Source organism: Gobio gobio (genome assembly GCF_949357685.1).
Source record: "Gobio gobio genome assembly, chromosome: 18".
NCBI classification, from domain to species: domain Eukaryota; kingdom Metazoa; phylum Chordata; class Actinopteri; order Cypriniformes; family Gobionidae; genus Gobio; species Gobio gobio.
Window position 1 is genome coordinate 21800087 of NC_137111.1, and position 26277 is coordinate 21826363.

The 26277-nt window shown below is 38.0% G+C and overlaps 1 protein-coding gene across 5 annotated transcripts in view; it reads left to right on the forward strand.

Moving 5' to 3' along the window:
• Positions 1-26277, forward strand: part of map4k5 (mitogen-activated protein kinase kinase kinase kinase 5) — a 50391-nt gene that overhangs the window by 22718 nt on the left and 1396 nt on the right. For 2 of the 5 annotated variants that reach the window (XM_079843460.1, XM_079843461.1), the window contains exons 4-32: positions 7347-7437; positions 7603-7667; positions 7769-7824; positions 8268-8315; positions 8410-8452; positions 8531-8603; positions 9672-9803; positions 10021-10083; positions 10240-10321; positions 12146-12265; positions 13505-13583; positions 14111-14169; positions 14738-14805; positions 15458-15502; positions 15700-15742; positions 15824-16040; positions 17520-17605; positions 17705-17746; positions 17897-17981; positions 18619-18698; positions 18795-18855; positions 19282-19399; positions 22367-22425; positions 22537-22640; positions 22728-22905; positions 23025-23093; positions 23209-23301; positions 23408-23478; positions 24971-25026. In XM_079843460.1, the coding sequence (XP_079699586.1) occupies positions 7347-7437; positions 7603-7667; positions 7769-7824; positions 8268-8315; positions 8410-8452; positions 8531-8603; positions 9672-9803; positions 10021-10083; positions 10240-10321; positions 12146-12265; positions 13505-13583; positions 14111-14169; positions 14738-14805; positions 15458-15502; positions 15700-15742; positions 15824-16040; positions 17520-17605; positions 17705-17746; positions 17897-17981; positions 18619-18698; positions 18795-18855; positions 19282-19399; positions 22367-22425; positions 22537-22640; positions 22728-22905; positions 23025-23093; positions 23209-23301; positions 23408-23478; positions 24971-25026 (2386 nt within the window). The remainder of the gene's footprint in view (positions 1-7346; positions 7438-7602; positions 7668-7768; positions 7825-8267; positions 8316-8409; positions 8453-8530; positions 8604-9671; positions 9804-10020; positions 10084-10239; positions 10322-12145; positions 12266-13504; positions 13584-14110; positions 14170-14737; positions 14806-15457; positions 15503-15699; positions 15743-15823; positions 16041-17519; positions 17606-17704; positions 17747-17896; positions 17982-18618; positions 18699-18794; positions 18856-19281; positions 19400-22366; positions 22426-22536; positions 22641-22727; positions 22906-23024; positions 23094-23208; positions 23302-23407; positions 23479-24970; positions 25027-26277) is intronic. The other 3 variants (XM_079843462.1, XM_079843463.1, XM_079843464.1) reach the window with 2 other exon arrangements.

Below are 26277 nucleotides of genomic sequence, written 5' to 3' on the forward strand. Positions count from 1 at the left end.
TGAGAGACAATCTAAAAAAAAAAAATCCAGAAATCACAATGTATGATTTTTTAACTATTTATTTGTATGATACAGCTGCAAATAAGTATTTGTACACCTGAGAAAATCAATGTTAATATTTGGTACAGTAGCCTTTGTTTGCAATTACAGAGGTCAAACGTTTCCTGTAGTTTTTCACCAGGTCTGCACACACTGCAGGAGGGATTTTGGCCCACTCCTCCACACAGATCTTCTCTAGATCAGTCAGGTTTCTGGCCTGTCACTGAGAAACACGGAGTTTGAGCTCCCTCCAAAGATTCTCTATTGGGTTTAGGTCTGGAGACTGGCTAGGCCACGGCAGAACCTTGATATGCTTCTTACAGAGCCACTCCTTGGTTATCCTGGCTGTGTGCTTCGGGTCATTGTCATGTTGGAAGACCCAGCCTCGACCCATTTTCAATGCTCTAACTGAGGGAAGGAGGTTGTTCCCCAAAATCTTGCAATACATGGCCCCGGTCATCCTCTCCTTAATACAGTGCAGTCGCCCTGTCCCATGTGCAGAAAAACACCCCCAAAGCATGATGCTACCACCCCCATGCTTCATAGTAGGGATGGTGTTCTTGGGATGGTACTCATCATTCTTCTTCCTCCAAACACGTTTAGTGGAATTATGACCAAAAAGTTCTATTTTGGTCTCATCTGACCACATGACTTTCTCCCATGACTCCTCTGGATCATCCAAATGGTCATTGGCAAACTTAAGACGGGCCTGGACATGTGCTGGTTTAAGCAGGGGAACCTTCCGTGCCATGCATGATTTCAAACCATGACGTCTTAGTGTATTACCAACAGTAACCTTGGAAACGGTGGTCCCAGCTCTTTTCAGGTCATTGACCAGCTCCTCCCGTGTAGTTCTGGGCTGATTTCTCACCTTTCTTAGGATCAATGAGACCCCACGAGGTGAGATCTTGCATGGAGCCCCAGTCCGAGGGAGATTGACAGTCATGTTTAGCTTCTTCCATTTTCTAATGATTGCTCTAACAGTGGACCTTATTTCACCAAGCTGCTTGGCAATTCCCCCGTAGCCCTTTCCAGCCTTGTGGAGGTGTACAATTTTGTCTCTAGTGTCTTTGGACAGCTCTTTGGTCTTGGCCATGTTAGTAGTTGGATTCTTACTGATTGTATGGGGTGGACAGGTGTCTTTATGCAGCTAACGACCTCAAACAGGTGCATCTAATTTAGGATAATAAATGGAGTGGAGGTGGACATTTTAAAGGCAGACTAACAGGTCTTTGAGGGTCAGAATTCTAGCTGATAGACAGGTTTTCAAATACTTATTTGCAGCTGTATTATACAAATAAATAGTTAAAAAATCACGAAAACCCTCCTAAACGTGGGGGTCTCCGGGCTATGCTAGCCAGCCATCACCATAATAAACTGCATTACATTCGATTACTGCTGTTGTGTCTTTGTTTGCGCTGTGTACTCAATGTGCGTCACTGACGGTTTTTATATGATAGGAAAATATCTAAAAATAATGCTATAATCAACACTTATTCGTAACTCGTTCATCTTGACAGCTGTAATGGTACATTACATGTTACAAAGTTGGCAGAATAAGGATGAAGACGGACTCGTCGTGACTGGGACTCGTGTTTATTCAGAACTCTCGGATACAAACACAATAAACTCGCGCTGACAGCGCTCTCACAACTCTGTACAATATAACTTTGTTTGTTAGCAATTGCTCCGTCTCTGGTCCGTGATGTCCGGTTCGCGAACGAATTATTCTTTTGAACCGGTTCTTTTTAGTGAACCGGTTGAACCAGTTCACCAAATCGGACTGAATCGTTCTAAATTGTTCGTGTCTCGAGTCAGCACTGATCCATAATTGACTAAAGTTACTAATTTTCTGACATTAGTGACAGTCCTTCCGACTAGAAATAAACTAATAACCTGAAGTATATGCTAGTAACTTCAACAGTTCACTGAACTGAGATGTGCTGAGAGAAACTGATGAGAAGTGAACTCAGGTCCATCCGTCTCTCTGGCAGCAGCTCGTGCCTGGGTGCCTCGTAGACCTCGTTAAAATACGCCTCCTCCGCTACAAGATCTGATACTCATTTCAAATGCAAAGATGTCAGCCAATCACAACAGTGGGCGTTTTTACTGAAGTCTCACAACAGACACAAAAACTGTATTACTGTGTGAATTCAGGGCATTTGTGATATTTGCAGGCTCTACGGGGGTGCTAGAGGGTGTTAAGCAAGCAAAAGCACCCTCAGTTGATACTGTAATAGTATTGGTGGCGAAACAGATTTGGCAGATTTGCACGTTTGTGTCTTGAGTTCTGGAGAGCGTCGAAAGCATCTATTTACAGCATGTTTTTGCAGCAGTGAGTAATGATATAGTTATTGATCTCTCAAACACGATCAGAACGGCAGAGTTTTTATTCAGTGCTGAGTTAATGAAGCCTCGCGAAACCTCTCATTAACAAACAAAATCAAGACACGATGTAAGTAAGAGATTTATTGTTGATGACTTCATTTTTAGAACGGAACTTTGTGAGATCGCCATGAACTGACAAAGCAACAGCATTTTAGTGATCTTAGCGATCTTGGCTCACTTTCAAGGCTACAGTCTAACATTCATTTAATAAAACTATTATTGCTAAGAGGACCGACGGCCAATTGCGTGCAGCAAAGTTTCAGAAGTGACATCTAAATATAAATGCCACTGCACGAGACAGATATATCCTCCTGAGAACCAGAATAGAGGTTTTGCCTCTGTAGAGGACATTATTTAGCGAATTTCTCTGACAACACAGTTTTAAGTCTGGATATTCTTATGAAAATATTATTACACGTCTTTTTACATGACATGTAATGTTTTACATTAATTGTCCCAAAACACATTAATACGCAAAGTAGATACAGTGTATAGATGCATTGCCTTGAATGAGAATGCATTTATGGCCATGTTTACACAGATATTGCATAAAGTAAAATGGTATACCAAATTATTCTGTATCTTTCATAACATTGAGAATCATCTTTATACCGAGTTTGGATAAAAAAGCTTAAAGCATAAAAATTGAGTGGTGAATGACAAAAGAAAAATCCCATTGTTTGTCTATTCATGTCTTTTTAATTTTCTCAATAAATGGGTTCTGGTGTCCAGAGGATATAGCATATAACATAGAAAAAAATATATAATAATAATAATAAATAAATAAATATGTGTATATATATATATATATAATATATATATTTGTTTTTAATGATTCAAACAATAATGACAGAGAAAAAAAATCTAAATTCAGAAAACCTTTTTTTCTGGTTCTCAGGAAGATGACATGTTAAAATACTAGTAACGCATTAAAGCAATGTAAAGGCAGACTAATAGACAATTTGTAGCAAAATATTTTTGAAATTCCAATTATTGTTAAATGACTTGTAAATAAATAATCATACATTTCTCACTGTACACTGCTGTGGTGGAGCCATTACTTAGCCTAGATCTGCACTTTACTAGAGCACCCTGGGTGATTTAATTCTGGAACCGGGCCTGGATATTTGTAGGACATTTTCCATCACTTTAATCTGAATGGCTGTATCATGATGTAAAGTTACAGTGAAAATCTTCACAAAGGGTGCCACCTCCCCCAAATTGTAATTAGTTCTGTGTTTGTGGAAAATCCAAAAGATCTGGAAGCTGGGTGATTGTAGCCAAAGGGACCGGTTTAGTCATTGGTAGCTTTATTTATTACAATTGACACTACTAAATGCTAACAGCTTTGTTCAGTGATAAGTGCAACAAGCTCAGAGGAAGCTGCCTGAATTCAGCTTTCAGCAGACAAACCCTCAGGCCCTGCTGCTGTCCTTTACACGCACAGTCTCACACTATCTTACATTCACACACTCTTGGGCATGGCCTGTTTGTCTTGAGTGGAGAGGAAGTGGTCAGAGATGGTAGGCTTGACTTCATAGCGGTGTTGATTCTTGTTTGTCACACAAAACCATGCACTGTGATGCTGCAGATGTCCTGTGGATTAGGAGTTGAAACTCAAGTGCATACTGCCCCAAATGGTTGTTCCTTCCAGTCATTAATGTTCTAACAGCTACGATTCTTTCTGTATCTCATCATGGAGTCGGTGTGAAACAGAGGTGGTTTATGTGCGAGTTTCTAAGTGAAATGTCTGCGGCGGAATAGAGAAGTGGCTACAGTCAGTTAACACTTCCATTACTGGGTTGAGGTTATACAACATGTCGAAAGGCAAAAAAAGCATTTATATAATGTAACAAACTAATTAAAAAAATCAGTTTCATATTTTTATGGACAAACTTCCCTGTCATATTAGTATTCTCTCTAATACTAATATGACAGAATTCTTTTGTCTCTAATGTTTGCGTGAGTTTTGTGAGTGATGAGATTTTCAGCTGTCGTGAACAGATCAAGAGATTCTGAGAGCATCACAGTGACAAATGCTTATGTAAAGGAAACAGCGCCACCTGCAGGAAACTATGCAGTATTCACTATACTGAAGCCGTTAAGTCATAAACAGATCATGTGATTTAGGTGATGCCTGCCAGGTCATTGAGTCACACGATGAATGAAAGCTGTTTAAAACATAGAGGTGTGTGAATCACTGCTTTAACAAAGCAGGTTGTTAAGGGAAGAGGTGTGTGAATCGCTACTTTAACAAAGCAGGTTGTTAAGGGAAGAGGTGTGTGAATCGCTACTTTAACAAAGCCGGTTGAGAAGAGAAGAGGTGTGTGAGTTGGGCTGATAGCATCTTCATTCTCCTTTTATAGAGGCCATGTTATGATGCATCTAATTATTTGGCTTGTGATTTTGGATGAATGCATGTGGATGTATAAGAAATTGTTGAATAAAGTCGTTATTTTTGTTTGTTTTTGCGCACGAAAAGTATATATATATATATATAAAAGTATATATATATATATGTATATGTAGTCTCTCAAATAGGGTCATTGTAGCAGCATTTTTTATCTTTTTGGTTAATAATAATATGATTTTTAGGGATGCACCGAATCCAGATTTTCAGTCGAATACCGAATCCACTGGTTAAGATTCTGCCGAAACCGTATACCGAATCCTACTCCCATCCTCAGTCCATTATCACAGTAAACACATTAATGAAGTAAACAACGTCCAGCGCAGTGTCTTTTTCATTTTATTTTATTTTAACTGTTAAAAAAAGAAGAAGAAAAAAAGAATAGGCAACATTATGCCAGGATGACTGTCCGTCCTTTGCCGTACCTGAAGTTGCTGCTTTTTGGATAAGGGCTGCAGCTATCGATTCTTTTTGTAATCGATTAATCTAGCACTTAATCGATCGATTAATCGGATAAAAAATGTTTGTTTGTGTTTTTAAACAACCAAAACAAATAATGCATAATGAAAATGAAGAGGAAAAGCTATTTAATTTATTAATATGCACAACAGGTTTCATGCTGTAATCTAGCCCTGACATCAAAGTAAATATCTGTTTTGTGTAGATTTCTACACCTGCAGCATTTACCATTAGGCTACTAACAAATAATATATAATTTCTGGGGTGAGCCTATTTGCTATGGTAATCTAGCAACGTGTGTGTGTGTGTGTGTGTGTGTGTGTGTGTGTGTGTGTGTGTGTGTGTGTGTGTGTGTGTGTGTGTGTGTGTGTGTGTGTGTGTGTGTGTGTGTGTGTGTGTGTGTGTGTGTGTGTGTGTGTGTGTGTGTGTGTGTGTGTGTGTGTGTGTGTGTGTGTGTGTGTGTGTGTGTGTGTGTGTGTGTGTGTGTGTGTGTGTGTGTGTGTGTGTGTGTGTGTGTGTGCGCGCACGCACGTGCAATCGTGCCGTGCGTGAGGAAGAGTGACGCCCCAGTCAGACCAGTTGCTTCATTGCAGTTTGGTAGGCAGAAATACATACATTCATTTTCAATAGAACGCTGCAATTGGCTTGCATTGCGTGCATTTTAGGTGAAACATCCGTTCGAAAAATCGCGTCACAACATCACGTCCCGGTGTAAACAGTGAATGCATGCTGAATGTATTGTTGCGTGCGTGGCTACATAAAAGTTTAAGCATATGTGATGAATTGCCACGATTGGTCTGACTGGCGCGTGAGAGAGACGAGGATGCGTGTGTGTGTTTTTTAGGCTATACTCTCTTGCAATTGAACGTGAATACGTTTACTACTTAAAAACATCAAACCTAAACATCATATCTAGCCAAACCGCATCACGACATCGCTACAAATACAGTATGGGATTAAAATCAGGTAGCCATTGCACTTGTTCTCTTCTTTTTTAAGAATGTAATGATCCCAAACTTTAGACATTCTCTGCCGTTTATGGACATCTTTACTCTCTGCCATCGCGCCAACTAAATTCAAAATTTATCACGTGCTATGGTGTGCTTCCTGAACAATGAACAACGGTCCGTGTGAATCATATCCCTGCGCATATCGTGCGCGTCATAGGAATTTAACGAGGCTTCGAGGCAGAATTTTTGCCTCGAGGAATTTTTGTAATCGAGTAACTCGATTAATCGTTTCAGCCCTATTTTGGATGCTGTCTGTAGATTCCTTCATTCCTTCCTAGATTCCAATTCGTATTCTTTCGGATGTTTCATATGCAAATGTCTTAACAGCGGCTATTGTTAAGGATCCTTGCCACCACGGGACAAATCAGCATTGTAAATTGAACATGTAGCTCGACTTGAATCGCCTTCATTTGACTGAAAGTAGCCAAACAACACGTTTTCTGTTCACAAGTTCCATTTTCACTTTCTCACAGCCGACTGCATTCGAACAGTCCACCTAGTTGGCACCTTCCCGTACTCGACAGCGGCGTCATTGCGTCGACCAGCGTAAAGCCTAGGAAACCGAACCCCATCAAAAAGCCCAATATTCGGCCGAAACCGAGTCCTGGATTCTGTCCATCTCTAATGATTTTAGATGTCCTGAGTGTTTTCATGTGGTGTGTGGGCAGTGGGATTTAACACAGATTCAGCAAGACGTTAAGCTAATTATCTGCATTATTGGAAGAGACAGCGGGAAGCCCATCGCACTCACAGGCTTTATTTATAATTAGAGATGAGGAGGGTGAAGAGATGTAAGAGTGAGTGAGTTCTAGATGAGGAGGTTCTTTTTGAATGGGTAACTAAACCACAAAGTATGAAAACTCACACTAGTTCACTCCCATCATAATAATCACTTTCAGCACTGAACATCCAGCCATCTGGCCTCCATATCTAATCCAAGTGCTCTGTCTTTCTTTTCATGGTTTAATTTCTACAGCTGTCATCTATTGATTCTTGATCTGATTAATAACATTCACGTTCTCTCTCTCCCTCTTTTTTAGGTGATGATTTCTCAATCATTCAGCAGGAGATTTTTATGGTGAAGGAATGCACCCATCACAACATTGTGGCTTACTTTGGCAGCTACCTCTGGTAACAATGGATAACTAGATTTTTCTATAAATGGAATGGATGTATTTAAAGTTGCCTAAATTATGTTGTATTAAGATGCCTATATTGTGATATATTTATTTAAATGCATCACATTTAAGTTTAAATATGTATACATTGTGTAAATATATCTCTGTCTCTCTTTAGCCGTGAAAAGTTGTGGATTTGTATGGAATACTGCGGTGGAGGATCCTTACAAGACATTTATCATGGTAAATTGGTTGTGTGTAAAAATCTCCATGCTGAATCGACACCCTCTATTTTTATCCTGTATGACACCACTGAAAATGTGTGTGTTTGTGTACATGTGCAGTTACAGGTCCACTCTCTGAGCTTCAGATCGCATATGTCTGCAGAGAGACGTTACAGGTAAGATCCTTCAAACGCTCACATGGTCTAAAGGCCTGTGCACACCAAGGATGATAATTATAATGATAATGAAAAAGATATATAGTTCTAAAAAAATTCTTAATATAAATGAATAGCAGAGTCCACACAAAACTATATTGATAATGGCACAGACCAACGATATCGTTGAAATCCCTTTCAGAATGATTTTTCCCAGCTGGTGAACATACATTTTTTTAAAGCCAATAAGAATCCATCCTGCTTTAAAGAGCCCGAGCATTTAAAGTGGCAGATGAAATAACTACTGCGAGCTTGGAATAAACAGAACTGGTGTGGACACTAATATAGTTCTCTTTATAGTTATCGTTCTTGGTGTGAATGCGCCTTAATGCTGTAGATACTCTGTTTTATTAAATGAATCCTTTAAACATCATGAGATGATTCAATTGTGTGTATGTGTTTAGGGTCTGGGTTATCTGCACTCCAAAGGAAAGATGCACAGAGACATCAAGGTAATACAGCGTTAAAATCAATGTGGTGTTCTTCCTGTTTCACACTACATATTTTGCCCTGCCTTTTAATAACTCTAAGCTCATTGTGCAATAGGGGGCGAATATTCTGCTCACAGACAATGGAGATGTCAAATTAGGTGAGAGTTGCACTAAAATTGCTGTGTGTGGTTGTCTGTTACTGAATTTGAATAAACAAATGTCTCCCTTTTTTGCAGCGGATTTTGGAGTAGCCGCTAAAATAACGGCCACCATGGCAAAAAGGAAATCTTTTATTGGGACGCCCTACTGGTAAGCCCCATTCCATATGTCAGTGATTTGTGATGACGCTACATTTAAAAAAGATATTAAAACATGAAAAAATGAAGCTGCATCATAAACATCTACGGCCTTTTATTTTCAACAAGGGTACAATCTCATAATCCAGAATGGAAATGGAAATCTACCATCGGAACAGCAGAGCACATTTAGATGTAGTTCAGACAATGAAATGACAAAGCATTCTGAGTTTACCAAAAGAATACGAAACGTGGCATTAAGGACAGAATGGCTCCCTTGGGATTTCTGGGAATCTAGGGTGGGCAACTCGGATGGACGAGGATAGACTGGCTAAGTGCACGTGAAGTTCAGCTTACAAGACAAGAATTTTAGCTCTACAAGTTTCAATAAACGGAACAGTTTTGCGACATACTCAAACTTTGTGTCTTTTCCTAATGCAAAACAGATAGCTAGAGGAATACAGTCTATTTGCGTTCATGATGAGCTTTGATAGCAGAGCACACAGGCAGAACCAGCCGCTTCACCGTTATGTTAGAAACACTGATTCGCCTCACACATAGGAAACCTGAAAATATAAGGCAGTTGTAAAATTGTTTGCAATTTTAAAAAAGGATACAATCTCAAAAAATCTGACATTTGTTCAATTTTATACACTTGCTATTACTGTTGTGTAGAGTAAAGCTAGTCAGTTCTGTCAATTAGTCAAACTAGTTTACACATTGTCTAAATTATTCATTAGTGAATTTAAAATCGTTATCAAGTAAACACAAACAACCCCAACAATTTTGGAAATTCATTAGTTAAACAAGTAAAAAAAAATCAGTGCCACATGATTTTTCACAAATCATTCTAATATGCCAATTTGGTGTCAAGAAACATTTCTTATTATTATCAATAAACATTGTAACATTGTAAATGTCTTTTACTGTCACTTTTAAACAGCTTAATGTGTCCTTGCTTGATAAGTGTTAATTTCTTTTTTTATTATTTTTTAAAGAAGAAATATTACTGACCCCAAACTTTTGAACGGTAGTGTATGTGTATTTTAATGTCTTGTCTGCTCTGTGTTTGTGTGTAAAGGATGGCTCCAGAGGTGGCGGCAGTGGAGAAGAATGGGGGTTATAATCATCTGTGTGATATCTGGGCTGTTGGAATCACATCCATAGAACTGGCAGAGCTACAGCCACCCATGTTTGACCTCCATCCCATGAGGTATATACACACACAAACACTTGTTGCCAATGTGCAGACATGTTTTTAACTAAGGCGTTTGCTCCGGGCCTGTGGATCTCAATAACTCAAATAAACGCAAAAATGTTTAGAGTCAAGATAATTAACCATTAAACTACCACCACATTCTCACATAATTACTTAGTGATTTTTATCTTTGTTTGATCTCTTTTTGTCTCACTTTTGTGTGTATGTGCAGGGCTTTATTTCTGATGTCTAAAAGCAACTTCCAGCCACCCAAGTTAAAGGACAAGACCAAATGGTGAGTCTCTCTGGCCTGGTTTATTCGTATGTTGGCATATTTGAGCAATACAGAAGTATAGAGTTTGTATTCTAAATGATGACTGTTTTACAATTAAAATAATAAATCATCCCTCTCTTTTTTCCTTTCTGTCTTAACTGTCTTGCTTTTCCACAGGTCTACAGCCTTCCATAATTTTGTTAAAATTTCTCTTACTAAAAATCCGAAGAAGAGACCATCAGCTGAGAAGCTGCTCTCGGTAAAGATTTCACAGTTCAGCTCTTTAACTCGTTTAGTGGAAGTGTTATGTGTACATGCAATGAAATACATGCTGTGTCCCAATTTGCAATACAGTCCGTCCTAAATAGTATTCGAAATTAGAATTGGTGTCCCAAATCGTAGTATGTAGAAATGAGTATTCCAAAGATACCCGGATGATCTACTATGCAGATCCATGCACACTCTAACGGCTAATAAGCCCACAACCATTAGACAAGGATTTGATTACAACTACAAACACGGATAAAAAGTGTTTAAACACGGTGGATGTGCAAGTCCAACGGTTAAAGGGGTACTTCAGGGCTGGGAAGGTGAATGTGTATTTAAACTGGGTCATTTATGTAGAAGAAATGTGAAATAATTTTTGAATTTGGTGCCTTCTAGACCGAGAAAAGACAGAAAATGTATGAACTCCCAGAATGCACTTGCTTCGCTGCCCTACGAGGCCACTCCCAAAGCCAAGGCTACTGGTTATATCAGTTGCCACCACGGCACCACCCCCACCATCGTTTTGATATTCATAGTAATAAAATAATTTCGTTCAGTTAGAGAACAGACACTACAATTAAAAACTGAACGTGTCTTTTCAATAAAGTGTGAGTGAGCCGAACGAACGTCACGGCACAGACGCAGCAGGCGTCAGATTTCATTCATCACGAGAGCGAAGAGCTGAGGTAAGCGCGGCAGTAATTTACGACGTGTGTCCAGTCTGGCGCATTTTCAGATCATGCTTATGGAAGCTAAACTTCCATAGTAATTCATTGAAAAGTTGAAACACACACTTTGCAGCGCTCCGTTATGAATGCCCGAGCCTAGCGGCTGTGCGCATTTACATTCTGTGAGTGAGATCCCACCCCTATGTGCGGGTTGAAAACATGTGCAACTAGCTCCTTCTACTGGCTGTAGTCTATAGCCTCTGGCCAAAAAATATTCAGATGACGCAAAATGACGATATTTGCGTCATCGGAGGATTTTTTCCAGAAATAAAATGCATAATTATCTCGTCTCAGGGGGACACGAGGGGGAAAGTACGATAATTCGAATATACTACCAGGTTTCTACTGATACAAAGCTTAATGCTAAATCGCTGTTTAGATAAAGCGGTTTGATTGATTAATAATCAGTATCCAACCTGACGAAAATATATTTATTCAATGTTATTGACATTACATTTCATACACAATAGCATTGTGAACTTTTGTAAGGATATGTTTGATAATAACTTTTAAATGCATCATTATGCAAATTGCACACACATGAGGAGAGCTCTCCACAATGAAAGACCCACGACTGGCAGATCAACGTGCTACTACATTTAAGTATGTACTTTTTTTTCACAAAAATCAGTACTTTTACGGCATAGTATAAGTAGGCGAATTGGGACGCAGCAATAAACTCTGTCACACATATAATGGAGAATTGTGCACTGACCTCTATACTGTATCTTTAAAAAAGAAGTCTCTTATGCTGAACAAAGCTCCATTCATTTGAAAATACAGTAATATTGTGAGTGACATATTATTACAAAATAACTGGTTATTTTATTTTAATGTACAGTGTTTTTTTATTATTATTATTTCAAAGCTGAATTTTCAACATCATTACTCCAGTCTTTAGTGTCACATGATCCTTCAGAAATCATTCTAATGTGCTGATTTGGTGCTTAAGAAACAATTCTCATTATTATCAATGTTTTTCAGCATTCTTTGAATAGAAAGTTCAAAAGATTTTAATTTTGAATGAATATTACTGAGGCCACATCAAAAGCAGCCACTCACTACATTGTCTCTGTGTTTTTGTGCAGCACTTATTTGTGGGTCAGACAGGTTTGACTCGACGGTTAGCTTTAGAGCTACTTGATAAGATGAACAACCCTGATAATCATCAGTCTCACTTCAGCCAGGGAGATGAAGATGACTTGGAGGTAACGTGCATGGCTTGTGTGTGTATGAGAGAGAGCGATGGCGCGTTCGTTTCTAAGGGTGAGTTGCACCAGTAAGGATTAAACGTAAATCTAGATTAAAACAAGGTTTATCTAATAATTCTGTTGCATCAAACTTTAAGCATAAGGTTTACTTTTAAACCATCATTTTGATCCTGAATTCAATATATATTTAAGATCGATTCATTAAACTCAAACAAAATAAAATAAAGTGCACCTACAATTAAAATGTGTGGCTGATTGAACAAAGACAGAAACAGTGGGTGTGTTTTCAGGTCTTAGAGAGGTGATTATTACAAATAAAAATGAAAATTAAAGCAAATTGAGCCGGCAAAGTGTGAGGGTCGTGGCGGCCCGTAAAACTGCTATCCAGTCCGGGATGCAGATCCGTCACTCATCTCGATGTCGGACAAAGAAAAGAAGAGGGGAATATATTTAGCATTTAACAGCAGTGTGATGATGAGGTGAGCGCCAGTGATTGCAGCCACGCCTCTTGTTTCTCATGCCTGCTCCATACGTGGCTGCTGGGCGGCACTCAAACGGACAGGGCGGCGCAGTCAACCGTTGTTTTGCCATAAGTAATGCTGCCATATTACTCCATTAAATTGATACTATAAATATATTTCCTATAAATGTTTTCATTGCCTGCTTGATCAGCTTTTATTTTATTCTAAACTGATTTTATTTCCAGCTTAGCTGTTTATAAAGACAGCTGACATTTTATAAGTTTATTTCTTTAATGGGGAACTGCTTATGTCAGAGAGAGAGTTCCTGGCGGTCAATAAAGAAGGAAATTCAATATTTACATTGTTACTGTTTATTTACAAGAACGAATCCATCATGGCGGAGAAAAGTTTTTAATCACCGGTTAGATTAAAGATGAAGTTTTTGGCCGTGTGCACCTTGAGCGCGGTCTGGTCACCGAACTCTCCCTGTTCCTAGAATTCTAATTCCTGATTTGTTCATTTGTGCTTAAAATTAAGTGGTGCAACACAACTGGATTTAAAATAAAACCCAGATCAACAAATCCTGGATTTGCTCTTAATTTAATCCCTATTGATGCAACCCACCCTATGTATGTTGGTGTGTGAGAGTTAATGTGCGTAGATATGCAAGCGTTTCAGTGTATGAGTGTGTGCACATGACTTTAAATGGTAAATGTGTGCAAGCGCTTGTGTGTGGTATACATATTTTTACCATGTTTCTTTCTCTGGTTCTCAGCCGCTTGCAGAGCGCCACACCATCCGCTCGTCCCACAACAGGAGCTCTCGTGCTGAAAGAACCCAGTCACAGATCAACTGTACGTGAGCGTCTGTCAATCATGATGATGATTAAGAGTGATTCGATGTCTCCCTTGGACCCCAAAAAAATTCCATTTGATAACAGATCTTATTTTGACTATTCTATTAGTGCTTGACTAGAAATCTTTTATAATATTGTTCATCTTAACCATCTGTCTACCATGTCCTTGCTCAGATAGCTAAGTCGACATGTGTTTGACCTTTATATGTGAACGTGAGACCATAGATCACAATCATAAGTGCCTTCTCTTGGACTTGCTCTGTTCTTGAAGAGACTTTTAGCTGCTTAGTTCAACTTCAGATAGAACTGCAAGCCTTGCGCCCCCCTGTGGTGTAGACATGGTACTACATGTAAGGGCTTCAACCCGAACCTTGTGTAGCAACTCTTGTGCAAGCAAAGCATTCCAGTAGAACAGAATGTTAAGAGCGCAGAAAAGTTATGGTGAAAATTTCCATCTCCGTGTCATGCTGGGTTAAAAACACACTATTATGCAGTAATAATTTTTCTCTTGTCTCTGTATTTCAGTTGACAAGCTTCAGTTTGAACCTCCCCTGAGGAAAGAGACTGAAGCGAGTGCCGAGATGGTGAGAGAAACATCACAGATTGTCCACACATCACTAATATTAATATTCACTACTGTTTGAAAGTTTGGGTCAGTAAGATATTTATTTTATTTTGTAATGAAAGAAGTTGATACATTTATTAAGCTAGGATGCAGATTTTTGATTGATCAAAAGAGACAGTAAAGAAATGTATAATGATACAAAATATTTCTATTTCAAATAAATGCTGTTATTTTGAACTTTCTATTCATCAAAGCATCCTGGAAAAAAGAGACTTCTTTCAAAAACAATAAAAACAGACCACAAAAATGTTTATGTTAGTGGTGTGTGTGTGTACTGTGTATATATATTTAAATGTATACACGCACTATATATACGAACATACACTCCAAAATAATCCCGCACTGCAGTAAGCTTATAGTGTCATTCTTTGATACGCTTGAAACCAAACACTTGTTCCATCCGGAAATCTGCATGAGTAAATGTATTATTTGCACAGGTTCGGTGTACAATGAAACCTGACTGACATGTATTTAAATGAGTCTCTATATCAAACATTTCTTTGTTTTCTTTTTGTTTTGTTTTTCAGGATGTCACTAAAGACAATGATTTCTCCTCCCCATGGAGCCCATTTACAGAGGGCCCCATCACCTCCAGGTAACCTTTAAAAGTCCTCTGAATGTCTTTATGAACCGATTTGATTCCTGCTACTGCCATCTGCATGAAAGCGCCTCCTCCAGCAGTCACTTCCCTGTACTATCTTCGTCATCTCTGTACGCACTTCCTTCTTTCAGCAGAATCTCACATGAGCTCTGCTTGCATTCCCTTTACTTTGACTGTTTTATTGTTTTCTTTCTTTTCCCCATTTTCCTTTCCTCTATCCCTTTGTGCACTCCTCTGCTGAAGGAGTCTTCTGAAGAGCGTTGAGGAGGAGTTGTTTATACGGTAAATAATTGGTTTGTGTAGCTGTTATTTACCGGATCCATAGAAACCTCCACGCAGGGTTGAAAATTAACACTCGCTGAGGCCCAAATGAGATAGAAATGGGCTTTTAGTAGTGAAGATAATTAACGAATATAAATGCATGGTGTAAATGTATTTATTTATGGGTGATTCATTTTCCATTGGCATCCAAATTTTCAATTTCCATCCACCATTGGCAGGTGGAGCAAAGGGTTAATTTTGTGCCCTGATTACACCACACACAAATTGCAGATTCATTAATCCCTGGAACAACTTGGGGTTCAGTTTCTTTCAACTGTGAACTAAGTAGTCCTTTCTGTCTGTTTTTCTCTCTCTGTCTCTGAAGAGGGCATATGGCTCCATTAGAAGATGCTTTTGAGGAAGTTGATCTGTAAGTGTGGCACTCTTAAACATTAAACATTGATTTATTTTCTTCTTGGGCTTGCTCACTTGGGGGTATAAAACACTATATTCTGTTAAACTAGTTTTGAAAAATATGTGCTGTGAAAATACAAATAATTCATATTTATTAATCACAAACAAAAAGCAACTAAGTTATTCTCTCTCTGTTTCTTCTCCCCTTCTCAGTTCGACTCTTAAACAGGGAGTGCCGCCACCTCTGCCTCCTAAGGTAACTGTGAGTTTGTGTATAAGCATACATGGCTATATTTATATATTTTTGGCATGTTTTTGAAATTCTCTTTCCCATCAGCCCTCTCAGGCCCGATCGAGCAGTGTATCCGACGAGTTTGCTTTGGGCGAAGGCTGTCAGACAGTGCGGAGGTTGCCGGGCTCTGATAATGGGCCTGTACCAGTGGCTCGCAGACAAAGCACGCCTGAGAGAGGAAGTAACGTAGAACACACCCACTCAGACTACCTGTCTGTGAGCATCAGCAGCCCAGGACTGCTGTCACACACTGCAGACCACGGTTAGACACACACATACACTCTTTCTCCAGATCATGTTTTCACACGGCTGCTATTTGTGTACTACTCATATAGGTGTGTATATAGATATGTACAGGATACCACAAAAGTTTGGTGTCCATAAGTAACACCTTAGTTTAGTGTCTAATTCTCATTATTAACTAGTTGCTTATTAGCATGCATATTACTAGGAGACTGGCTGTTTATTAGTACTAAAGCACATATTAATGCCTTATTCTGACCATATTCTACGTCCCTTAATCCGACCCAATATCTAAACTTAACTCTATTAAAAAGTTAGTTCACCCAAAAATGAAAATAATGTCATGTATTACTCCCCCTCATGCCGTTCCACACCCGTAAGACCTCCATTCATCTTCGGAACACAAATGAAGATATTTTTGTTGAAATCTGAAGGCTCAGTTATTTAGTTTTTTTTTGCCGCACCAAAAATATTATCGTCGCTTTATAATATTAATATTGAACCACTGTACACACATGAACTGATTTAAATATGTTTTTAGTACATTCATGGATCTTGAGAGTGTAAATGGCTTTGCTCCCTATGGAGGCCTCATTGAGCCTTCGGATTTCAACAAAATATCTTAATTTGTGTTTCTTACGGGTGTGGAAAGGCATGAGGGGGAGTAATAAATGACATTATTTTCATTTTTGGGTGAACTTACCCTTTAATAACTATTAATAAGCAGTAATTAGGAGTAGTAATTATGCAAAAGTCGGTAGTTAATTAATAGTGATAATTATGAATGAGTCTCTTATTCTCACCAAGGCTAATATTGCGATTATTACCATTTAAAATAACTGTTTTCTATTTTAATATATTTTTACATTTTAATTTATTCCTGTGTTGCCAAATATTCAGCATCATTACTCCAGTCTTCAGTCACATGACCTTTCAGAAATCATTCTTATATGCTGATTTGCTACTCAAGAAACATTTAATACTATTATTATTCATTTTAAAAACAGTTGTGCTGCTTGATATTGTTGTGGAAACCATGATACTTTTTTTTTTTTTAAATAGAAAGTTCAAAAGAATAAACAGCCTTTATTTGACATAGAAATCTTTTGTAACATTATAAATGATAAATTTATTGCATACAGTTACAAAAAAAATCTTCCTGACCCCAAACTTTTAAACGGTAGTGTACATTCAGTTGCTCATTATTGCACAATAAATCAACAGAGAGATCAGAATCCCTTGTTTAATGTTAACATAATCAAATATATAAATGGACATGAAATATTGATTTGATCTTTTTATTTAAGAACAAAAAAGACCAAGGAGTGATACGAGAGACATTAAACTAGCCCAGTATGGAGGACAGTTTGCTTGCTGAATTGTACAGTTTCAATATACAACAATACTTGACAGCTGAAGTTGACCAATCAGAATGACATATTTCTGAGAGTTGTAATAAATGATTAAACCTTTCAAATTTCTCTCTCACTCTCTGTAGAGGAAGATTCAGACGGAAGTGTAAATGGAGATGTGTCAAAATCACCTCCCGGTCGTCCCCTGAGGAAAGAGAGAAAAGATTTCCCAGTAAGTGTGCTAGTGTTTGTGGGTGTGTGTCCTGTTGAGAGGAGTGTGACGCAAGAAGAGAATGTGGCTCTACTCACGTTTTTCTGTTCCTTTTTATAGAAACCTGCTATTAACGGCTTACCGCCCACTCCCAAAGTCCTGGTGAGTGACATCATCACACATAACTTACGCTGATTAAATGCTAATATCTCCACATCTCAAAGTACAACAGCTGTTTTCTCAGTCCTTTATTTGAATTCTGTGTTTTATAACTGCCATAATCTCACATATTACCTGTCTGTGTGTCTGCAGATGGGAGCTTGTTTCTCAAAGGTTTTTGATGGTTGTCCTCTTAAAATTAACTGTGCCACTTCATGGATTCACCCTGATACCAAAGGTAAACTCCTGATAACCGATATATTTGTCCGATCCTAAATTTTATACTATTTTGTATAAGTAAATCAGTTTTAGATTCTATAAGGGAATTTAGGCATCACAACATTATAATGTACAGTATGAAAATGGATATTGATTTTGTTATTGGGTAAAACATTTGTTGAATTTACAGTGTTATTAAATAAAAATATAGAGATTTTTTTAAATGAAGTGTAAAGGATAGGGTTGATTTTTAAGGGCTAAGAATTTTTTTTATGTTTTTGAGGAAATCTCTTATGTTCACCAAGGCTGAGTTTATTTATTACTAATACAGTAAAAACTATAATATTGTGAAATATTATTACATTTTAAAGTAACTTTTCTATTTTAATATATTTTAAAATGCAATTTATTCCTGTGAATTCAGTGTCCCAAGAAATCCTTTTATTATGTGATTTGGTGCTCTAAAAACAGTTGTGCTGCTTAATATTTTTTTAGACACACTGATTTATTAATAAATAAATAAACAGCTGTCACTTTTAATGCACTCTTCTTTCAAAACAAAAATATCTTACTGACTCCAAACTTATGTATAGTGATGTATAATTTATTATACAATATTATTACAAATATTACAAAATCTGGTTGTTGTTTTTTAGACCAGTATCTGATATTTGGCACTGAAGACGGTATCTACACTCTGAACCTGAACGAGTTACATGAAGCCACGATGGAGCAGGTACTGTCTAAACTGTGGCGATTCACCTTTACCCTCTACCCCACATAGACCAGCAGGTCCATGAACTCATTTAACTGCTGCGTGGATGTGTTTCAGTTGTTTCCACGGAGATGCACATGGCTGTACATAATCAATAATAATCTGATGTCATTATCAGGTAAGTGAGAGTGATGTGGGAGCAGCTCTTCTGTCTTTCTGTTACTGAGATTCTCTGCAGTACCAACATGATCCCTGTCTGTCTTTCTGTCTCTCTCTGTGTTCACGGCTGATTTTACTGCTTGCTGGCTCCTCTAATGCCTAAATCACCATAATCAGAAGGTAAAATGTCACACCTCTGTCTTCTATGGCACACGCTCACACGGCTAATATCACATCATCTTTCTAGTCTCTGATTCTGATTTTGGTTCAACTTGCGTAACTACAGCTCAGCTTTTCTTTGTGCAGGGAGTAATGACTATTCATTTCTGTCACTGTGGGGCATTATTTTCCGTTCTCATCAGCACAAATGATGAACTGTTTCATATCCTGTGTGTAGTCATGCCCTGTGTGTGGTACACGTATGATGTGTGTTATCTGTCGTTCAAAGGAAAGACGTTTCAGTTGTATACCCATAATCTGATTGGGCTGTTTGAACAGCTCAGGAAACCTGGACTGGCCACTCAATTCCACACCCACAGATTCCCTGACAAGATACTGCCCAGGTACACACACGCGCGCACACACACACACACACACACACACACACACACACAGTTTCTGCACAACATTTCACAGCATATGTGCCATGATGCATTAGCAATATACTATGAAGAAACACTGTGAATGTTGTTAGTTTTCTATATTAAGTGTTATAAAACTTATATTTTAAAGGGGTGGTAAAACACATTCTTTTGAAGGCTTGACTGTGTTTGTGGGGTGCACTGTAACATGTGTTCATGCTTCGTTTAAAAAAAAAAAAGCCTTATTTTTCATATATTTGACCTTTATTCTACACTGCTCTGTCCCTCCTTGTAAAACGGTCTGATGCTTTCCGGGTTGTATGAAGCCAGTCCCTCAAAAATACGCAGTGGGCTCTGATTGGTTAGCTGGCCCAGTGTGTTGTGATTCGCTAACCGCCTAGTGCACGTATGTCGGAAACGTCACGCCCCTTACCGGAGGCTGTGCTTTGGTCAGTATTAGAAACAACGGCGTCAATAAAACCATATGAGCCCGAATCAGACCCAGAACATTTGAGTGAAGATGATCGAGCAGAACCTGTTCAGTCCTCAAGAGTAAAGACTGCGGATCTATAGTGATCGCTACTGAATGGCACTTTAACTTTTGTATTTTTAGAACGATTATAGCCAAATATCTGTCGCAAGAACTAACCCAAAACGAACACTAAGCACTGGCTTTAACTAGTAAGTTAGCCAAATCACACACAGAACCATGTTTAGCATGCCTGTAGATAAACAATACATAAAAGCTCTAATCAAAGAATCATTTACACTAATGCCAGGTTCGCTGTTGAGATTTTAACGTTAGTGTTTGTAATGTTAGGTGTTCGTCGGATAACATTAAGTATGAATGAGCATTTAACAGACTGGTTTGCAGAACAGCGTTGTCATCTGTTAACTTCCTTGCTACAACCTATTACAGGAAAACACATCGATGAAAAATAAATCAGACTTACAGGTTGTGGCCCGTAAACAGCTTCTGTTTGTAAATCCAGCTTTCAGGACAAGCCGTTGTGCATATCCTGTATTGAACTCGCGAAGTTTGTGGAAGTTTGTGTTGTCCTCCGTGAAATGTGCAGCACGCGCGTCGTGCATCCACGCACTGGCAGTGTTTTTTTCACGCAGCTGACGTTGTGCAAATCTGGCATTGAAATCGCGAAGACGGTGGATGTTTTCCTCTGTTAGATGTGCTGCAGGGAGCCCTGCGCGCGCCTGATTCCCCGCTGACTCAAACACACGTGCATATAACATGCTGTATGTTAAACGCTCTGCAACGCACCCCCGTCCCAAGGAAGGCTGAACAGAGCAAGTACCCCAGACCTGCAATCCGAATGAAAATAACAGCGTTTCCTTGGCATCGCGGCAACAACACTCCAGCCTAACTATACCACAACAGCGCCGCGATACAAAATGGCCTCACCCCCCCTTATTTAATATTCTCGGAGGAGGGGTTTATGTAAATATTGAGCCTGTTGATGTCACCAACCCTGGAGGAATGTGTGTAGTCGCCTGCTGGCCGTTTGCTGTAGTTCTTAGAAACTGATTTCTTTAAAAGCAAATATCTCCCTTTGCTTTAAACTTTGAACGTTGTAACTTTGCAGATGTTGTTTATGCTCAAGCAGCAACATTACACGTTAGCTAAAGTTAGAATAGTGAAATCGTGGTTTACCACCCCTTTAAAAATTGCTTTTGTGTGTGTTTTTTATGTATTCAAATATTTAAGTGAAAAAGAGGGTCAAAAATGTGCCTTGATAATTTTTATTTAGATTCAAAATAGTTTGTAAAGTAATTCAATTAAATAATTGGTAGCACTTTACAATAAGATCCCATTAGTAAATGTTAGTTAATGCATTAACTAACAATGAGCAATACATTTGTTACAGTACATGTTAATCTTTGTTAATGTTACTTAATAAAAATACATCTGTTCATTGCTAGTTCATTTAAGCTCAGGTCCATTAAATTATATTAACAGATACAACTTGATTTTAATAATGTATTAGTAAATATTGAAATTCAAATGAACTAAGATTGCTAAATGTTTTAGAAGTATTTTTCATTGTTAGTTCATGCTAATTATTGTAGTTAACAAATGGAACCTTATATATACTTATAAAATTATATTTTTATTTATTAATTATTTTTTATATATTGTATATATTTATTGGTTAAAATAAATATAATAATATGTTTTAATTAGTTTTAGCTTAATTTATTTTCATTTCAGTTTTTAATTTTAGTACTTGAACCGCCTATCATAGTCAAACCAAAATGTATTCAGACACCTTCAACATTTTCTCACATTATCAGTTTATTCACTATAGTTTAGAAAATGGTAATGAACTATGTCAGAACAAATTCATCTTGATAATGTCAGATAACTTTGATAGAAGGGTATGTAATGGATTACAATCAACCAATCAGCTGTTACATTTAAGTACATAATACTAATTTAGGTCAACCAATTACAAAGCAATGTTTAATTTTGTCTGTTGTGAAAGTTTTTTTTTTTTGCTTTAGCAATTAAAAGAAAAAACATTTAAGCAAAACATGGTCAGGTCAGTTTCTGAATAATTTTGGTCCCACATTTTTATAAATTTTACTGGTAATCCACTGTATGAAGAATTTTTGGGTATAATGTGTCACAGTTTACTTTATTTTGCCATCCTCACTTACATAAATTAACTATAGTGTCCTGCAACCACTAGTAAAAGATTATATCTGGTGTCTGAATAATTTTTGGTTTGACTGTATTTTACTTTGTTTCTATGGCAACATGTCTAATGACTTCTTTTTCCATCTAATATTTATGGCAACATGTCTAATGACTTCTTTTTCCATCTAATATTTATATTTTATTTCAGCTTTAGTTAAAATATCCGAATTTTAACTAAAGCTGAAATTGATTTAAAATAAATGTATTTAACAATAACACTGGTGTCTGCTTCACAGGAGATTTGCTCTCACCACCAAGATCCCCGACACCAAGGGATGCCACAAGTGTTGCATCGGTAAAGCTTTAAACATGCACTCTTGTACACACCCAAACACACACACACACACACACACACACACACTCTCTGATTGAGTTTGACCTTCTGCTCTCTTTCTCTCTCTGTCAGTGCGGAATCCGTACACGGGTCACAAGTATCTCTGTGGAGCTTTGCAGTCAGGGATTGTTTTGCTGCAGTGGTACGAACCCATGCAGAGATTCATGCTTATAAAGGTTAGACACGAAGGAAAGTTGAATAAAATCAAGACTGAATAAAGAAAAAAGATGGGACATTATATTTACTCTCTCTCTCTCTCACAGCACTTTGATTTCCCGTTGCCCAGTCCGCTGCGTGTGTTTGAGATGCTGGTGGTCCCTGAGCAGGAGTATCCTCTGGTGTGTGTGGCGGTCAGTCAGGGCACAGAGCCTGGACAGGTGGTTCGTTTCCAGACCATCAACCTCAATTCCTGCTCGTCCTGGTTCACTGAGATCGGCTCAGGTATAGCTTACACACACACACACACACACACACTTTACCCTGCTCCTATATCTTGCTGTTGAGAACTGTCAAATGGGCCTATTAAGCAAAAGCATTAATGTGTATTTACCTGGGTCTAGGTGGTAACCAGGTTGATGCAATCCATGTGACACAGTTAGAGAGAGACACCGTACTTGTGTGCCTGGACAGTGAGTGACATAACTTTGAGCACACGTTGATTAACCTTTTTTCTCAAATGTAACACATACAGAAGCTATTGAAGATTTCTAATGCTGTCTTGCCTCTGTTCTTGTGTGTGTTTAGAGAACGTAAAAATAGTGAACTTGCTGGGAAAGCTGAAGTCTAATAAGAAACTGGCATCCGAGCTGAGCTTTGATTTCTGCGTCGACTCCGTTGGTGAGAGATTCACTTCTGCTTTTATCCAACTGTGAAATGCTTTTAGTCTGTTTAGTGTGGGTTTGATGGGTGTGTGTAACCTTCTATATGTGCGTGTTTGTGTCAGTGTGTCTCCAGGACAGTGTTCTGGCCTTCTGGAAACATGGGATGCAGGGGAAGAACTTTAAATCAAATGAGGTAAACCCACACAATAGCACTCTGTCTCTTACACACCTTGACACTGATGGGTTTCAGAAAGCTGTAGTAAACTGTCAAATCAAATTAAGGAAATTACACTACCATTCACAAGTTTGGGGTTTGGGGATTTTTAAAAAAGACTTGTTTCTGTTAATAAATGTTTCTTGAACATCAAATCAGCATATTAGAATGATTTCTGAAGGATCATGTGACACTGAAGACTGGAGTAATGATGCTGAAAATTCAGCTTTGCCATCACAGGAATACATTAGTTATTTTAAAGTCTAATATTTTGCGATATTACTGTTTTTACTGTATTTTTAATCATATAAATGCAGCCTTGGTGATTGTTAGAGCCTTTCAAAAACATCTTGCTGACCCCAAACTTTTGAACGGTAGTTCATATAATAAAACTTTAATATATGTGTGTGGGCACACATATATGTATTTGTAATATGTGTGTGAGATTTTGTTTCATGTTTCTTGGCTCTGTAGCATGTAACAATAAAAGACCAAAGGTCTTCTGGAGGTGAAGCACTGTCTTTATGACATATGATAGTATGTGTGGTGTGTGACACAAATGACAGGGTGTGATGGATGATGTAAAATTCATGTACAATCAGAAAGCTCGAGCTTGGCCAGAGAGTAATGGATTAAATTATTCAGCTGTTTTTCTCCTCTCTGACTCCATTGAAAGGCACTCAGCACCTACACCTCTCAAAAGATTGTGTGCGTGTGTGTGTGTAGGGGGAGCTTTACAGCCTGCCAGGTTGTGCACCTGCTTTGCCACTCATTTAGTTTGGGAACATGACACTTGTGATACTTTGAGCCATTGTTTAAACTTTTTGTGATGGGAGTAGTTACACACACAAATATGCACAAAAAACAAATCAGTTCTGGAACAGTTATGTCTCTGGGCACTTAATTTAATTTTATAAATGAATTTAGGCTTGCCATTTATAATAAATATTGTAAATATGAACACCACTACAAGCTATGTTATACACTAGTATTTTACATTATTTCTGAATGTAATAAAATAATAAAATACAGCTAATCTTTTTGTTTTGTTTTGTTTTGCTTTGAACACAATTTTGCCCTGGTGCGACTTGTATTTCGGGGAAAAAAACGAGAATTGGTTGTGGTGTTTGACTATCATTATTTGGTCTAGTCCACATTGTATTCTGACAAAGATCACCAACCTAGATAGAAAGAAACTTTTTTTTTTTTTAAATTGAACAAATTAGTTGACCTCACTAATCAACTAGTTAATTGCTATATGATTGTTATACTATTCTGACGTGTCTCTAATTACTGTTTATTTTAATAACCATTGTAGGTTTGTAGTTGAATTCCCAGGAGCATTAGTTGTTTATAAAAAAAATTTGTTTTTATATGCATAATTTTACATCAGAGTTATAATATTAGCATTGCTGAGATATTTCAGCATGTGTACAGTTGTTTATTAAAGAATATTTCCACTCGTCTGCAGGTGACACAGGAGATTTCGGACCCAAGCAGAGTTTTCAGACTCCTGGGATCAGACAGGTTAGAACCGGATCAAATCATTTCTGTCTCTCTCTTGCCTTACATCATCACCTTTTTTTCCTTCCATTTCTTTGTCTCCTGGAAACATTACTCTCCACTCTCACGTCTTCCCAGAAGCTCAGCATGTAATCTTTTTTCTGCGCATGCAGTGGACAGAAATAGAGACATGCGGAGGAAAAAAGCCAACTGGGAGAACGCGCTGTCGTCCCGGCTGGGTTTGTTTCTATAGTGAGGGAAGCCCTGGGTCCGGTTTACTGGGGAGGGGGGGCAGAGCTTTGTGTGACATACAGAGTTAAATTAGGACTGTCAATTTAACACCCAGGCTCAATAAGAAGGCTTTGTTCTGCTGTCCCAGTTGAGCCAGTAGTTTCTTGTCAACATTTTTACTTGTTCCACAAAAGAATGAAGAATTTTTATAGATAGATAGATAGATAGATAGATAGATAGATAGATAGATAGATAGATAGATAGATAGATAGATAGATAGATAGATAGATAGATAGATAGATAGATAGATAGATAGATAGATAGATAGATAGATAGATAGATAGATAGATAGATAGATAGATAGATAGATAGATATACATGCTTACATACTGAGATATATTATTTATTCACAATTTGATTTCGATTCACAACAACTTTGTAGGAACAGTTTGGGGATTGCCCCTTCCTGTTCCAACATGACTGTGCACCAGTGCACAAAGCAAGGTCCATAAAGACATGGATGAGCGAGTTTGGTGTGGAGGAACTTGACTGGCCTGCACAGAGTCCTGACCTCAACCCGATAGAACACCTTTGGGATGAATTAGAGCCAGGCCTTCTCGTTCAACATCACACACTCCTAAACCTTGTGGGAAGTCTTCCCAAAAGAGTTGAAGATATTATAGCTGCAAAGGGTGGGCCAACTCCATATTAAACCCCACAGATTAAGAAACATCCACACAAATATAGTGAAAACCTCTTAACAACAACATGTTTGGACATGCTCACTTGGAAAAAGACTTAATATATGGACCTAGTATTGTTTGTAATAGGTAGGGTTCTATTTTTGTTGCACAAGGACACTGATATACTCTCACAAGTACATTTTACAAGGGAGTTTTTTGTTGTTCTTACACCTTAATTGATCATAATAAAAAAATATGTGCGATACAGTGATGTCATTACAAGTTCATGTGCATGTAAAGGCAGGTGTCCCAAAACTTTTGGCAATATAGTGTATATTGACACTAGGGATGCCACAATTCT